A 16,196-nucleotide genomic window follows, 5' to 3' on the forward strand; every position below is an offset into this window, starting at 1 on the left:
GCAATCCAGTTCTTTTAAACATAAAAGGACTCTCTCAGGTCTGATTCCTTATGACCTAAACCCCAGCTCCTACAGTAAATCATTAATAAGTGCTAGTGCAGCCTCTGCATCTTGGTGAGTGAATTCTTGAGGCTCTGAGCTTTGACATGGTACTGCTGTCCATATATGAGAAACAAACAGAAAAATAAACACGTGTGTGTCCTTTATCTTCAGGCACAGGTAACACAGATTAAGTTGTGATTGTAGTACCTTTTTAAAGCTGTAAGAGCGCAGGCAAAAGTCTGCGTTAATGATTGATATAAAGGTTACATAGAATTTAAAAAGGATCTAACAGGACTGTCCCATTTTAATCATATTCACCCTGTCGGTCTATCCCGTCCAATTAGTTTGAAAATGTTTAATGCCTGTGAAATTACTGTAGAGTATGTAGGGTACTAATCCTAAAGTCGTCTGCTGAGCTCATGAGCAGTAGTGGCCACGTGTCTGGACGGTGGGCGCCCTGTGCTGCGCTCAGCCGGTATCATGAGGGGCGTCGAAGGAGGCGAGGGAGGGAAGAAGGACCAGGACTGACAGAGGTAACCTGCTCCCATCTGAAATAACTGCACAGTGTGTAGGAGATCCCCCTGTGCCCACACAGTTGGATCCCACTCCTTTTGTCGCCGGTAATGTCTGCGATAGGCTATTTATTACTTCCATTTACTTTGATTGGATGAGTAACGCACGCGGACAGAAGTATCCCGGAAATAGCGTGCGGCGTACTCGCAGCCTGTCACGTACGCTCACGGTGGATTTGCATGACTGTAGGCTGGAGTAGGTAAGGACAGTTTTACAGTCAGCTGGGCAGATTTAGGCTATTATTTATGCCCTCAAACACATTTAATTGTATTTAACACAAGAGTCATCAGGATTGTGAGAAATGCTCGATGTCTGGAATGAGCTGGAGTGAAAGTCCCTGTGTTTGTCCTTATTTGACTTATAATGTGACACAAATCCTAGAATGTTTTGTGACAAATGATAGTGCTGTGTTAATCACGTCCGTCTAAGTAACAGTTTCATTCCCATAGCCTGTCATAGACTTGCCTAACAGCCCATGACAGGTCTGTAACAGCTGTATTAGCCTTGTGCTTTTCTTGAGTGTGTATGTGGACATAAAATCAGCGGTGTTAAATCAAACCTCACGCGTGAAGTAGCAGATATTCTGACTGTAGTTTTTCCTTTTAGGTTCCTGATCAAAGTGTCATTCCAGATGCTACACAAATGGTCCAAATAAGTGAAGAAAACGCTACAAGAACAAGGGGAAACGGCGATATGAAACTTATAGTTAGTTTCTACAGCAGAGCTTTTTCTTTCAGTGAAAGCAGTTGCTCTAGAAAATGAAGGGAGGACGTGGGCTACGTGCGCATCCAGCCGATGACGAGATGAAATGGAGAGCTTGGGACATACGGACCTTTTAAGCCCAAGCTCTTGTCGCGGACCAGTCACTTTGCCAGCCACACAAGACAGAAGTATCGGACAGCAAGTTTCCTGTGGCCCATCAGGCATTTACCACACGTACCGGGCGGACATGGGACTGAACGGATTTTGCGCAGCACCCGTTGGGAGCCCCACAGCTGCTGAGCTACTCGTGGGTCTCGCCTCTCAGACAGAGTCTCCTGGAATCACCACCCCAACAAAGCGGGCAAAAACTGGGGTACCACTTTACAACGGCGGTGTGATTTCTCCATCTGCCACAGTGGAGGGCAGCCACGCAGGCGTTCAGGCTCAAACTCCAAACTGTTATCCAGCTCAGTGCCATGGCACGTCCACCTGCTCTATGTACACCCTGAGCAGCAAGGTCTGCTTGGAAGAGAATGGGGAAAGGACAGGTCAAGACAACAGCCATTTCATTCAAAGGATTAATGGTGATATTAGAAACAGGCAGCTACAGCAGAAGCGCCACAGAGGTGGAGAGAAAAGAGAAGTGGGACCAGAAAGTCTTAATGGACTTGTTGGTTCTGGAGGGTTAGGTGGCACGGTGGACCTAGTGTATTCTTTAGGCGACTCAGGGGACATTAAGAGGAGAAGGTTGGCAGATGGGAGTGCTGCTCATAAGTCTGTACACTGTGCTTTGCCCTTCATTCTTCACAATAACCAGCAAAATGAACAGAGTGTCTCTTCAGAACAGCCCATAGCACCAGTCCACATTAGCAGCATTCCAGCCCCTTCTTCCCCTGCAGCTTCTGTCTGGTCAGCTGAACGCTTAGCCCAGCAGTTAATTGTTCCCTGCATGAGGTACTATGGAATATGTGTTAAGGACCACTTCTTAGGCCCCCACCTTGGTGACAGAATATTTGAGGAGGTAGAGGTTTTAGACCAGAGTGGGAAATTTCGGGGAGGCCAACTAGTAAGTCAAAAGGGAATCCCATCTAGGAGCATCCGAGGGGACCAGATAGCCTGGGTCGAGGGCTGTGAGCCAGGTTGCGAAAACATCGCCACACTGATGACTCGTATTGATGAGGCCATCATGTACAGTGCCGCCACTGGACAGCTTGGGGACTATGCCATCAACGGCCGTACCAAGGTGAGAAGAGCAACTTCAATTTTATGAAATGTTGTGTATAATTTTAAAGTTACCCTAATTTTATAGAATATTCTTGAGATATCAGTGACAGATTAATGTGTTGCATTAAACACAGTTTCACACAACAATTCATCACAGATGTCAGAAAGAGCTGCTTTTACAAGTACATAAGAGTTGGATAGGTTGTCCTGTCATAGTGGCCTTGTTTAACCACGTTTAAGCCTATCGATGTTTGCCTGAGTCTGGCCTCATACCACAGTTACCAAGTATCTGCCGTACCATCGCAAAATTTTTGAGAACTTTATCTTCACCTTAGCCATGCAAACACACGCAGGCTTTGTATGCACATGTTTATGTTACTTTTTGTAAGTGCATGCCACCTATTGGAAGTGCTGAAAAAGTTTGTATTTTTTGTGAGCCAGGCCTAAAAAGGGCCTGTAGTAAAGCCTGTAGTTTGATGTTGAAAATCTAAAGTCTATTTATTATTGACTGTCATACATGTGCTACAGACAGGTATCCGTCTGTGCGAAGTGAATCATTAATTGGTTGTCTAGACTATCTCTACTTTTCTGGCATCTTGTTCCAATCATATAGTTAACATTTTACAACTTTATAAATATAGCTTGTAGCAAGTGTGCCTTGGAGTTTGCACACATATGCCCTGTCCTCTGTGTAATATTTAGACATAACAATTTTGTTTGAACACACTTTTGTATTTAATCTTTTCCAGCAATCACCTTCTAAACTTAAATGTCCATATTAGGGACTGCATATCCTGGTGTCATATTTATCACTTTATTCATTATGACACATTAGAGGCGACGGGACCTTGGATCAAAGTCATTCTGATTAGTAAACAGCAGTTAGACTATCTGTTATCATAAATGTGGGAATGTCTGTTCCAGGTAACAGTGTACAATTGCAGAATTTAAGAAAACTTGTTTATTCATTTTCTCACTTGCAATGTTTAAAAAAAATAGTATGGTACAAAACTGCCCTTTGTGAGTTGACTGAAGCAGGACAAACAAAAAGGATTCACAACATTCTTAATGAAGCTAGAAAGTGATAACAATTCAGCATTTTGTTGTTGTTGTGAGTCTTTCTGCATTATAAGGGATTTTAAGGTGGTGAGTAGGCATCTGACTGCATGCAGGATGTCCCCGTATGCCCCTTGGCTCAGCAATACCACCATGCACTCAGATGTGGTGTACGTGCACAGGTTAACCTAATGACATGCCAAATACTCATCTGTACAAGAAAGACTGTCAACGCTGTTTTAGATTTTCAAAATTTTTGCAAAGACCAATCACAATTTTTCACAATTTTTTACAAATGAAAGATGGGCTTTTGTGCCTTATTTGTTACCAGATATGTTTTTTAATCATTACTTGGCTTAGAAAAACAACTGACTTACTTCTTCTTATTCTTTATTTTAGTCCCACAGACATGAGGGACCCTGAAGGTTAATAAGATGAGTTGGTCATGATGCTGTGAATGAGGATCTGCTCTTGATGAAAACAGTGCGATTCAAAATGGATCCTTTCTTCACTCTGTTTGTCTATGTGATATATAGTGAGCACCACAGGATTTCCTTAGGGTTTGTGTCAGTTTTCTACAGTTACACTGATAACGTCAGGCATGTTAAATCAATAGTGCAACTGCAGATCTGTTAGCTCCATTACGAGTGATAGTATCCTGGAGCTAAGGTCATTCAGTGGCTCTAACAGGAACAAAAAACACCTAAAACCATGACAGTATTTTTTTGTCTTGGGAGCGAACCGGCAGCCAATTATCATTACGTCAAGTTTTTCTGCCATTTTTTCTATCTTCCTGTCTTGCTGTAACCAGTGTAGATTTCTTTTCAAAGACTTGAAACAAAGGACTAAACTTGGAGCCTCCTTGACCTTAGTGAAGGTCTGGTACATTAAAGTCATGCGGTGCTGTAGTAGCCCTGCTGTGGAATGTGCACTGGCTGTAGAGTTTGCACGCAGGGCTCAGGTCCCATTAGCCACATAAAGAGCCCCCTCCCTCCTGCTTCACACATCAGCGACAGGCAGGGGAAATACCAAAGTCACACCATTGTTTTTACGATGACACTCTGACACTAAATCATTATGTGTTGGTGGGGAACAGCAATTCAACTCTGACATCTGTATTTTTGGCTCATCCCAAACATTTTGCAAGATATGACATGAGTATTACATGAACATACATACTTTAATCATGCCCTCTAAAGATCCGTTGGTATTTTAGTGCTACTCTGGTCTTATTGCTTAGGTTGTGGGCTGTTAAGGCTAATGCTTTGGTTTTTTTTCCATTTTTAATTTCAGGCGATGGTGGCTTGTTACCCAGGAAACGGTGCAGGTTATGTCCGCCACGTTGACAACCCAAATCGCGACGGGCGATGCATTACATGTATCTACTATCTTAACAAGAACTGGGATGTCACGGTATGTTAATCATAATAGTTCACTTTATAATATTGAAAATGAGTAAAATTGTATGTTGTGGTGTTAATTGCTTTGTGTATCATAGAAACATGGAGGAATGTTGCAGATTTTTCCTGAAGGCAAAAACGTTGTCGCCAACATTGAACCTGTGTTTGACCGTTTGTTGATCTTCTGGTCTGACCGCAGAAACCCGCATGAAGTTAAACCCGCCTTTGCAACTCGGTCAGTAACAGCAATAGTCCTTTTCTCTTTGTTATTTCTATTTACCACAGAAAATCGTTGTGGTCCTAGCAGTAATGTGCATATTGATCTGTCTGGGCTTAGATGCAAATGTTTATAATTCATATGTAATTCATTCTCTTTAAGTGTCCTTAAGATATGCTGCTATACTTACAGCTGTACTATCCAATTGTGTTAAAAGTACAGTACAATACATTTTTCTGGTGTCTGTGAAAATTTCAGGGGGTGAGGTGGGGTTGAAGACAGGAAGTATGTATTTCCTGATGGGCTAGGTGGAAGGGAAGGTTCGATTGCATGAGGAATAAACAACACAGCCCCACAGGAGAAAAGCCAAACTGTACAAGTTAACCCTCTGTTGCCTTTTTCTCCCACAATCTGTAGCATTACTTGACAAAATGCAAATATACAACTACATTAGATGATAACAGGTATTCTTTAGTAATCATAACTTGTTTTTTTCCTTGCAGTTATGCCATTACAGTCTGGTACTTTGATGCAAAAGAGCGAGCTGAGGCTAAAGAGAAATACAGACTAGGTACATGTTTTGTTTTTTCTGTTTTTATACTGTGATGTCTTTGGCACTTACGTGAGACCATTGAATCACCTGTCATTGTTTCTGTGGGTATAAAACTAATATACTTATCTCTGTGTCCATAGCAACGGGACAGAAAGGCGTTCAAGTGCCTGTCACTCAAAACAGCAGGACATAAGTCTCCTGTAACAATTGAGGAGTGATCAAGAAGCATTATGTGCCTTCAACAACAGTGATTTGACGTTTTGAGCTTGAACAGAAGTTGTGTTCGACCCTCAATGAACATTGCATGTTGAGCAGGTAGCGGAAAAGAACACAGACCCATGGATAATGGAATCGGATGGTATAGAAATGTACTTAATTTAAGAGATTGCCACAAATTGCTCTTTTAAAGATGTCATGTTGAATCAAAGACTAAAAACTAGATTTTTTTAAATTAATGTTTTGACAAATCTGTGGACTGATCTGTGTGGCCTGTTGTACAAGAAGAATGCACTATAACAAAAGGGATAAATCACATATAATAACACCAGGGATTTGTCTAATTGTCCTCTATCTCCACTTGAGGCACTCTTATCTCATGGTCTGACAGAGAAGCACAAAATGCCTTACGGTACTTGTTAAACATTACAGGGACTGGTTGAGACTGAATCTTTACACCTCCACTTATATATTATGAGTATATATGTGCTGCACGCCAATATCTTTAATCGCTCCAAAAGAGAAAGCATGAACAGTGACATTTTAGTTTCAGTGTTATCCCAAAGCTGTGGTGTTTACTTAGGCTGCATTCTCTAATGGACTGAAACATAAGAAGTGAGTTGCCCATGTGATGAAATTGTGTGTTATCCCTTTTGCCAATGTTGAATAAATGTAAGACTGATCCTAGTATGTATTTTATGTGTCTAATCTATGTGAACACGTTGGCCCACAATATTAAAGCAGGCTATAACAATTTCCAAAATGGCTAAAATGTCCTTCTAGACTTCTGTTTACAATCAGGTCACTTGGTCATTTGCCGCTTTGTAGGAAGGGTCCTTGCACATGTATAGTATGGTATTATTCCAGTGCCTCAGAGAGTGAACTGGGGGCAGATATTGTCTGTGTGTTGAATGGGTAAAATGTTCTTTTATTTTATTTTTTGAAAGAGCACTTTATGTGAAAAAATTGGAGGAAGTTAATTGCTTTGCTGTGGATATTATGTCTAATGAAATGCAATAGAAACTAAAACAATGAAAACAAATGAAAAAAAAAGTTATTTAATTAAAATGTTTTTTAAGCTATATTGTGTGTGTCTCACTAATAAAGCACTAAGTAAATGGCAACTGGACCTCAACATTGCCATGTTGGCAAGTTTTTTTTTAGTTAGAGTGATTAAATAATAATGGCAAGAAGGTGTGTATTTTTTATTTATACTATCAATAGCGCAACTTTTCTTTTGCTTCTATGGCCAGTAACACATTTTGAACTTTGCAACTATTGGCGAAAAAAACAAAAGGGTAGCTAGAGTATACCTCCACTTACAAGCCATTTCGAGGTTATTTTTGTACATTAAAAAAATGTATATAGTTATTATTATGTTTGCTATAATAATCTGGCATATTTTCACTGTATCTGTTTATTTATTATTACTATTATTTATTTATTTGGCATTTTTACTAAATAAAAAAATACATACATACATACATACATACATACATACATACATACATACATACATACATACATACATACATACATACATACATACATACATACATACATACATACATACATACATACATACATACATACATACATACATACATACATACATAAACTGTATATAATAAAAATGCAGACTTTAGAGCAGGGGTGTCAAACATATTTTCACCGGGGCCACATTAGCAAAATAGCTGCCTTCAAAGGGCCGGATGTAAAATAAATCTTACTACTTTTTATTTATTAAATTAACTGTTTCAGTATTTATTACTTGTTCAAGTTACAAATATTGCATATGCATTAGCCTAGATGTGGCTGTATAACTGCTTATCTCCTGATAAAATTACACTTTAAGACTATCATACCTTTTAGTTTACCCTGTCAAGGGCCATATGAAATGATGTGGAGGGCCACATTTGGCCCCCGGGCCTTGAGTTTGACATGTGCTTTAGAGTCTTTTGCAGCCCTCCTTGTCGTCAACATGAGTTTATTATTCTCAGTCTCTCCACCAGATGGCAGCACATTGTAACATTTATTATTCCACCAGTTGAACATGAATGGCTTCCTTTATGTGACCAATGATGAATCGAAGCTTTAATTACGGCTGGATTTTACAGGGGTTGGCCAGTCTTCCCCAGTCGAGAGTAGGACAAACTAAAGCAGAGGTTTCCAGTCGATCCAGTGTTTTTTGTTTTATTTTTTACGTGGGCCAAAATTTGACACGTGACATTCTGAAACTTAACTTGTTTCGTTAAATTATTAATTTCCTTCCCATATACAGGCTATACTTATTTTGTAGGGTAATTTAAATATTTAGACAAAATTTAAAAAATCTATTTCAATATTCACAACGAAACAAAAAACAGCAAACACACACACAAACACTATGTACACACACAGACATCTTAAAGAGCTGTACACATACAGGCTAAAAGCTAAAAATGTCCCCAGTGCTCAGTCACTGATTCATCATTTATCCTCCCCAACACCACCCTCTTCTTCCACATTTTAATAACACAGGAGGGCATGTTTACTTCCACATTTTCAAAATTAGCCCTATGTATGTCACCAGTCAAGTAAACTATTTATCACTGAACCTTAGAGTGTATATATTCTTTATACAGTCCATGCTCTGAACACAGCAGTAACAGCAAACATGGATAAGGCAACCTACATGAGATAAATGGATACATAGACAACTGAAATGATTGTTTCTAACCAATGAAGATGGCTTATGACTTTTTGAGTTCTGTCAACTATTAATCTTAGGCCTAGTTCTTGATTAAGTATTTCAAGTGTTTCATTCAAGCTTCAAAACAAGACCAGAAATGTTAATAATAAAACATGTCAAACATCACACTGGCATTCTCTTGGACAGTAAAACAATCTTCCCTGTGTTATTGTTGCTTCTCAGGAAATTTGATGTCTGGGCAGAGGTCAGTAGGTTACAGTGTATGACACGTTTCTTCTTGTTAGGCCTTTTTGATCTGTAACTGGGACACATTGGCTACTGCATTTTGTACAGCAGCACATTCCAGACAATGACACCAGTTTTGTTTCCACATAGTTCAATATAAACACTTTTCCTTATCCCACATTAGTTTAGCACATGCCGCTTGTGCTTGTTCGGCAGCAGCTTCCATTGAGCTGTACAGGTTTTTCTTGTTAACATACACTCTTTGTTCTTAGAAACTTGATCTATGGGCCACTGTCTCAGCTCAGTCATAAACTAGGGTAGGCCTAAACCCAGAACAATAGACTAATAACTTGATAAAACACACAATTAAGTAAACGTAACGTAAGCCTTATAATATTAAGAATGCTCTCCAAGAACGATGGAACCTAAAGGAAAAAAGTGGCAAGGACCAGCAGTGCAAATAATTAAGTTAGTTGTGAAATACTGGAAAAAAGTGTGAATACACAGTAGATCTTTTTTCCCTTTTTTCAAATAAGGCTAGTTTTTAAATATGGTAGTTAGTAAAATTAGAAGCTACACATCAATATATAGATTTTTTAACATAAATAGCCTTTAGCTCCTGAGAATGACCTCTATGCACCTTTACGTCACTGTTGTAGTTACCATAGAAACAATCTGATGCGCCCTACATCAGAATAACTAAACCATCAGCATTTCAGTCATCCATGGGTCTAATCAATAACCCATCTTCATAAATGACTCTGAATATTAAATGAGCACAATTCCAGACAGCACTGCGTCATAAGGAAGCGTGATGGTGTTTTCATTCCTTAAAGTAGAACGCACAAGATAATAACAAATTAAGCACATGTGTAATGGTGTATGACGGCAGCACTCCTCCCTCACTGTTTTCGTCTAAATATAGAAGTGTAACGTAAAACCACTTCCTCCTACCACAGAAAACGGAAGCCATAACACATCATATAGTGTTATGAACCATTGCGTATAACAGGAGGATGGAAATGGGGGTATTTAAAAAGAAAATGTTGTTTAAATAACTTAATTTTTATGATACATTTTGTGTATTTTGTCAGTCAAGTGGTACAGGGCCAGTAAATAGTTGCAATGCCAGACTGACTGTTTTGCATGATATACTTCATGCCTTAATGTCAAACAGACTGTTGGGCCAAAACCTTTTGAAGGTCCCTAAGACCCGGTTTAAAACTCGAGGAGACCTGTCCTTTCAAGCAGTAGCCCCTAAACTGTGGAATGCCCTGCCTTTGTCTCTTCGTGTGGTTGACTCTGTTGACTCCTTTAAAAAGCAGCTGAAGACACTGTTATTCAGACAAGCTTTTAGTTAATTTACTACTATTTGTCTTATTTTATCTGTGATTTTATCTGTGAAAGGTGCTATATAAATAAAGTTTACTTACTTACTTACTTTTGTGTTGACTCACTCAGATTATTGACATTTACATTTTCAATAGGACACTAAGGATGTGTTGACTTTAGTTTGGCTCAAGTCTGTCCACTGTTACTGACAACTCACTGAGCAGGTCTGGTCTTTCCATCTGTCTGTGTTTCTCACGGGATGGGGTGGTTGGTGGTGACCGTGTACCTATCCTAGAGGCACATCCTGCACAGGGGGCTTAGACTGTCTGACCCTCTGGCTAACCTTTGCTTGGCTCTATATTGGGCCAGCCACTAGCGGCACGTTTCCCATCTGAGAGGGTATGTAATGCCACACGAAGCTACTAAATCTGCCTTGATACCAGAACATAATTAAATGGGTGTATAGCCTATTGAAAGCAGCAATAATCACAAGTGTCATTGCATTCATACTCTCTATGGGTGTGGTATGTGCATCTTAGGATAAATACATAGAGGTGGATGTTTATAGGCACCAAAAGATAAATGCTAATACACAACAACATTTTAACAAGGTCAGGCAATGTCTATACAAATTTTGAGGCAGATTGGCTTGAGGTAAATGGGACAAAGCCCACAGTGAAGAACTCAGAACATAAGATTAGTCTTATTATACATGAAACAAACATGAAAATGCAAAGGGCTGGTTGGTAGCCAAGAATTTGCCTGTAACAAAGCTGCCCACTATAGACCAGAGCCAGCAGGTATTAGTAACATGATTACAGGCTGCCCTGTGGAGACATTCACATCGAGCCAAGATGAGTAAAGGTAGAAAGGGCAAAAAGGAAGAGTAACGTACAGGCAGGATGCAAATGAACAGTACAGTGTTGTAATATTAAGTTGCAGCTTTGGCTCTCAGCTTATGAGATAAGGGACTTTATGAGGGAGACAAGCAGTGGATTTTCATGAGTATTAAGAGAGCAACGAGAAAAGACTTGCTTTATTAAAGATGCAGGGAATGGAGAAAAACTAATCAAATATAAGACCAGGCTCATCTGGAAACCCAACAGAGAACATCTTTCTGAGAATGGCCCATGGGAGTTTATTCGGTTTATTCTACATCGTAAAGTGTAAATGTTTTATCTGTAACTGTTTCATGGACAACAGGTAACGTTTGAAATAAGACATTGGCACTCAAAAGACTAACCTGTATAAATAAGGGATTCATTAAAAAATGATAGTGGCCAAGTATTTGGCTGAATACAACATTAATTGTACAATCATAGACCAGAGAAAGCCGGAGAACTGTTATCTATGAAAAGGAAACGGTCAACAGACCAGTCACACTTAAGACTTTCTTATATGCCTTGAGTAAACAAATACTCTCAGACTTGGATGCCCTCTATTCCGGACTCAACCAGTCACGGCCAGACACCACACAAGACCAGGAATAAACTGCAATATGTCCACTTTGCACATTTGATAAGAGCATGGATACACAGCTTCTGCGCAAAAACTAACAAACAAGCAAAACAAAACAGAGATTGTTCATTAATTATGTGCATTATAACATTTAATTCTGTATATTTAAAGAGCCTGCAATCTTTGCCCATGAAGTAGAGTCTTGCAGACAGAAGTTAGTGTACCTCTGGGTGGGGAGAAATAGCCCAGGGAACAGACATGTTAAAGCATGTGCTGGCTGCACGTGCTGCAGACACCATGGAGACAGTCACAAATAAATGTATAACTTTAGATCCTTAACGTGGTCCTGATCATATACAAAACATGACAGTATATTTACAGTCTTACAAAGAAACAAGTCTTTTGGACTTTTTTTGTCTGTGCTTTGTACCATTAGTCCTTTTCTATAAAAAAGAAAAGGAGAAAAGGGGGCAGATCATAAGGAGAGTGTCCCACACAGAAAAAGGAAAAGCAAATTCTTGGCGCTTCAGTGTTATAAAGTATGATGTAACTGTGAGTTAAAGTGGAGGGTCTAAGGAGAGGCTGGAGCTGGGAGCAGGGCGTGTGTTGAGTTCAGCGAATCACAGTCTAGTTTGTACCAACCTAAATGTTCCACAGATGTCTTGTGGGGAGACTGTGTTCTGAGAGTGTTTTTAGTCTTCTGCTGTCCGACCTCCACATGATGGTGGATCACACCCTAAATACAAACACAAGCACCAGGAACTGTGGATTGTCATGACATGTATAGCCTCACTGAACTACAAGGCCAGTCTGCCTGATGCCAAAGTAAACATAATAATGTGTATATGATAAGCCTCAAGCAGGTCAAACACTTGATGTCAGACTGTATACCCTCAGTTTCAGCTCACAAAGGTCAAGACAAGCGTTGTTCTTGTCCACTGTGAAAGAGATGTGCAAGGATAGAGCTGAAGATTACATGTAAAAAATGTGTGAGAAGAGCACAGGAGAGTGGCTGTATGCTTCGATAGACATTATTGAGTCACATTCATGATTCTAATGTGATAGCACTACATACAACACTACATACAGTGCATCCGGAAAGTATTCACAGCGCTTCATTTTTTCCACATTTTGTCATGTTACAGCCTCATTCCAAATTCATCTCTTACCTCAAAATTCTACACACAATACCCCATTATGACAATGTGGAAAAAGTTTTTTTTTATTTATTTATTAAAAATAGAAAACTAAGAAATCACATTTACATAAGTATTCACAGCCTTTGCTTAATACATTGTTGATCCACCTTTGGCAGCAATTACAGCCTCAAGTCTTTTTGAATATGATGCCACAAGCTTAGCACACCTATCTTTAAGCAGTTTTGCCCATTCTTCTTTGCAGTAATTCTCAAGCTCCATCAGGTTGGATGGGAGATGTCTGTGCACAGCCATTTTCAGGTCTCTCCAGAGATGTTCAATCGGATTCAAGTCTGGACTCTGGCTGGGCCACTCAAGGACATTCACAGAGTGGTTCTGAAGCCAATCCTTTGAGATTCAGGTGCCTTTTGGCAAATTCCAGACGGGCTGTCATGTTCCTTTTACTAAGGAGTGGCTTTCGTCCGGCCACTCTACCATACAGGCCTGATTGGTGGATTGCTGCAGAAATGGTTGTCCTTCTGGAAGGCTCTCCTCTCTCCACAGAGGAACGCTGGAGCTCTGACAGCGTGATCATCAGGTTCTCGGTCCCCTCCCTGACTAAAGCCCTTCTCCCCTGACAGTTTAGACGGCCGGCCAGCTCTAGGAAGAGTCCTGGTGGTTCCAAACGTCTTCCATTTACGAATAATGTAGGTCACTGTGCTCATTGGGACCTTCAAAGCAGCAGACATTTTTTCTGTATCCTTCCCCAGATTTGTGCCTCAAGACAATCCTGTCTCGCAGGTCTACAGACAATTCCTTTGACTTCATGCTTGGTGTTTGTTTTCTGACATGCACAGTTAACTGTGTGACCTTATATAGACAGGTGTGTGCCTTTTCAAATCATGTCCAATCAACTGAATTTACCGCAGGTGGACTCCAATTAAGCTGTAGAAACATCTCAAGGATGATCAGTGGAAAAAGGATGCACCTGAGCTCAATTTTGAGCTTCATGGCAAAGGCTGTGAATACTTATGTAAATCTGATTTCTTAGTTTTCTATTTTTAATAAATTCAAAAAATGTAAAAAAACAAAAAACAAAAACGTTTTCCACATTGTCATAATGGGGTATTGTGTGTAGAATTTTGAGGTAAGAGATGAATTTAATACAATTTGGAATGAGGCTGTAGCATGATAAAATGTGGAAAAAATGAAGCGCTGTGAATACTTTAGGGATGCACTGTACAGCACTACATACAACACTACATACAGCACTACATACAGCACTACATACAACACTACATACAACACTACATACAACACTACATACAACACTACATACAGCACTACATACAACACTACATACAACACTACATACAGCACTATGGTGATGTTTTCATGTGAAGCACCTTATTGCTTAGCCTGTTGTGAAACACACAGAATGTGCCTCCACTGTCACCGTGTGTGAACTAAACAGACTGCAGTGACCTCTGCACGTAGACTGCACAGAGATCAGATGACCAAATGTGAGAGGAGGCAGGGGAAGAATGGCTCGCCTGTAACTGGGAGTCTGCTGGAGGAGGAAGAAGGAGGACTTATAACAGAATCAATGTTGTCAGCGGAATACAAGAGTAGGTTCAATCATTGACGCTACAAAGAGGGACATGCTGATTTATGTATGTAGTAACAAGCACTTTGTCACTATTAGGTATTTATCAACAGCTGTCCAACACAAGCATTTGAAACAAGCTTTTAAATGCTCTCGTGTGGTGGGTTCAGATGATTACCTCAACTGTCAGGGTGATGTGACAGATGTGACAAGCACAACAGACTCAGTATTGCCAAGCATGAAAGAATTATTGTGTGCATAATTATATGATAAAACTGAAGACTTTATACCAGTAGAATTTCTATATATAATTTCTCACACATTCACAGGCTTACATTCTCATAAACTCATGAATTTTCCAGAGCGCATGGCGCTCCGGAAACTGTAAACTTTTACAGCACACCGTGAGGCTGGGAGAAGGCATGGCTGTAATGGTGGTTCATGGAGCTGGCAGTGATTACATTGTGTAAATGTGTAAAATATTTTTGGAGGGCCCCCTCTGGTTACATAAGGCTCTATGGAGATCTGCAGGATTTTAAAGACAGGAGCTAACTTACAATCGCATTCATTTCTGTTTGTTGACTAAAGAAGGGAAATAATAGACACATAAGTAACAAACAAACACATTATATTGAAAATGCTATCCAGGCCTTATCACCTCTACACATGCCTTAGATTTTAAAGTGCTGTGTCATAGTGATGCTGAATCCTTAGTCATACTGGGCAGTGCAATTAGCCCTAAGGCATTATGTTTTATTTGCTCTTTGTTGACACGTTCATAAAGCCCGTTTCGCACTTGTTGATACTTGAGACAGACGGGCTTTGTTTACGTTTCTATGGCCTACTTTGAAAATAGTCGCACAGTTCCATCCATATTTAATTCTTGAACTGTACGTATTATGAATCATTGCAGAGAAATACCAATGATAAATCATTGTTTATGAAAATGGTCCAAAATATGTTTATATAATATACCCAGAGGTGTAACCTGTGCAAGGGCATACTTGACATGTTGTTTTCTTCCTCTTCTTCTTCTTTTTCTTCTTCTTCTTCTTCTTTTTTCCCAAAGTTCCATCTTGGATGCCAAAATGCTTTCAACCAAAATAGTCTGAGTCTGAATCAAAGTACAGGTTTGGCTTCAATGCTTTGAGTGTGTGGCCTCCTGTCAAATCACATTTGTTAAATAATAGCATTAACGCTGTGTGTTGTGAGTGTATATCTTTGTGTTGTTATAGTTGGGGCTAGCTCTAGAAAAATTCTCTCAGTTCTCATGAGCCTGTGGATTTAGTCATAGAAGCTGACCTCTCTGACAGAGCAGCACACTATTCCACACAACCACAGTGATTTCTCCAGCCATTCGAACAGTTAGAAGAAACAAAGGGCGAGCTTGAGACAACAAACCATAGCAGTAGAGAGTACAGCTTGCAGTCAGCCTGAGCTCTGGTCCTATGGGCCTTGACTGGTGTTACAAGTGCTGTTCCCACAAGTCTCCGCCAGTGGGGCCACAGTGAAAAGACCAGGGGTTGTTGTTGCGAGTAAGATAAGCCGTCTTTGAGAGCGCTTTGAACAAACTTTATAACGATCAGACTGTGCCTCTCGGTCCACACACAAAGACAAAATGTCTCCAGTTACAATTGTGTAAAAGGCAGTGCACTAAACATATACTGTAGTTAGGTTACACAACTGCATTCTTTAGCATTTCAAAGTCTCTCCTCAAGACTAAAACTTTTGCTGATTTCTATAGTCATAAAAAAGTATTGGAAA

General features: G+C 39.9%; 1 protein-coding gene across 1 annotated transcript; it reads left to right on the top strand.

Moving 5' to 3' along the window:
• The first annotated feature begins 537 nt into the window (after positions 1-537).
• egln2 (egl-9 family hypoxia-inducible factor 2) lies at positions 538-7,064 on the top strand. Its single transcript, XM_033977086.2, has 6 exons — positions 538-814; positions 1,222-2,560; positions 4,891-5,010; positions 5,096-5,232; positions 5,718-5,785; positions 5,908-7,064. The coding sequence occupies exons 2-6, from the start codon at positions 1,424-1,426 to the stop codon at positions 5,958-5,960; spliced, it is 1,515 nt and encodes a 504-aa protein (XP_033832977.1). The 5' UTR covers positions 538-814; positions 1,222-1,423; the 3' UTR covers positions 5,961-7,064.
• The last annotated feature ends 9,132 nt before the right edge of the window (positions 7,065-16,196 follow it).

The sequence above is a fragment of the Periophthalmus magnuspinnatus genome, chromosome 13 (assembly GCF_009829125.3).
Source record: "Periophthalmus magnuspinnatus isolate fPerMag1 chromosome 13, fPerMag1.2.pri, whole genome shotgun sequence".
NCBI classification, from domain to species: Eukaryota; Metazoa; Chordata; class Actinopteri; order Gobiiformes; family Gobiidae; genus Periophthalmus; species Periophthalmus magnuspinnatus.

Bases quoted from the DNA above. Each gene is read 5' to 3' on its own strand.
- egln2 (XM_033977086.2), top strand. From the start codon at position 1,424: ATGGAGAGCTTGGGACATACGGACCTTTTAAGCCCAAGCTCTTGTCGC. The intron at 2,561-4,890 runs GTGAGAAGAGCA...TTTTAATTTCAG, and splicing joins CCATCAACGGCCGTACCAAG to GCGATGGTGGCTTGTTACCC. The intron at 5,233-5,717 runs GTCAGTAACAGC...TTTTCCTTGCAG, and splicing joins AAACCCGCCTTTGCAACTCG to TTATGCCATTACAGTCTGGT.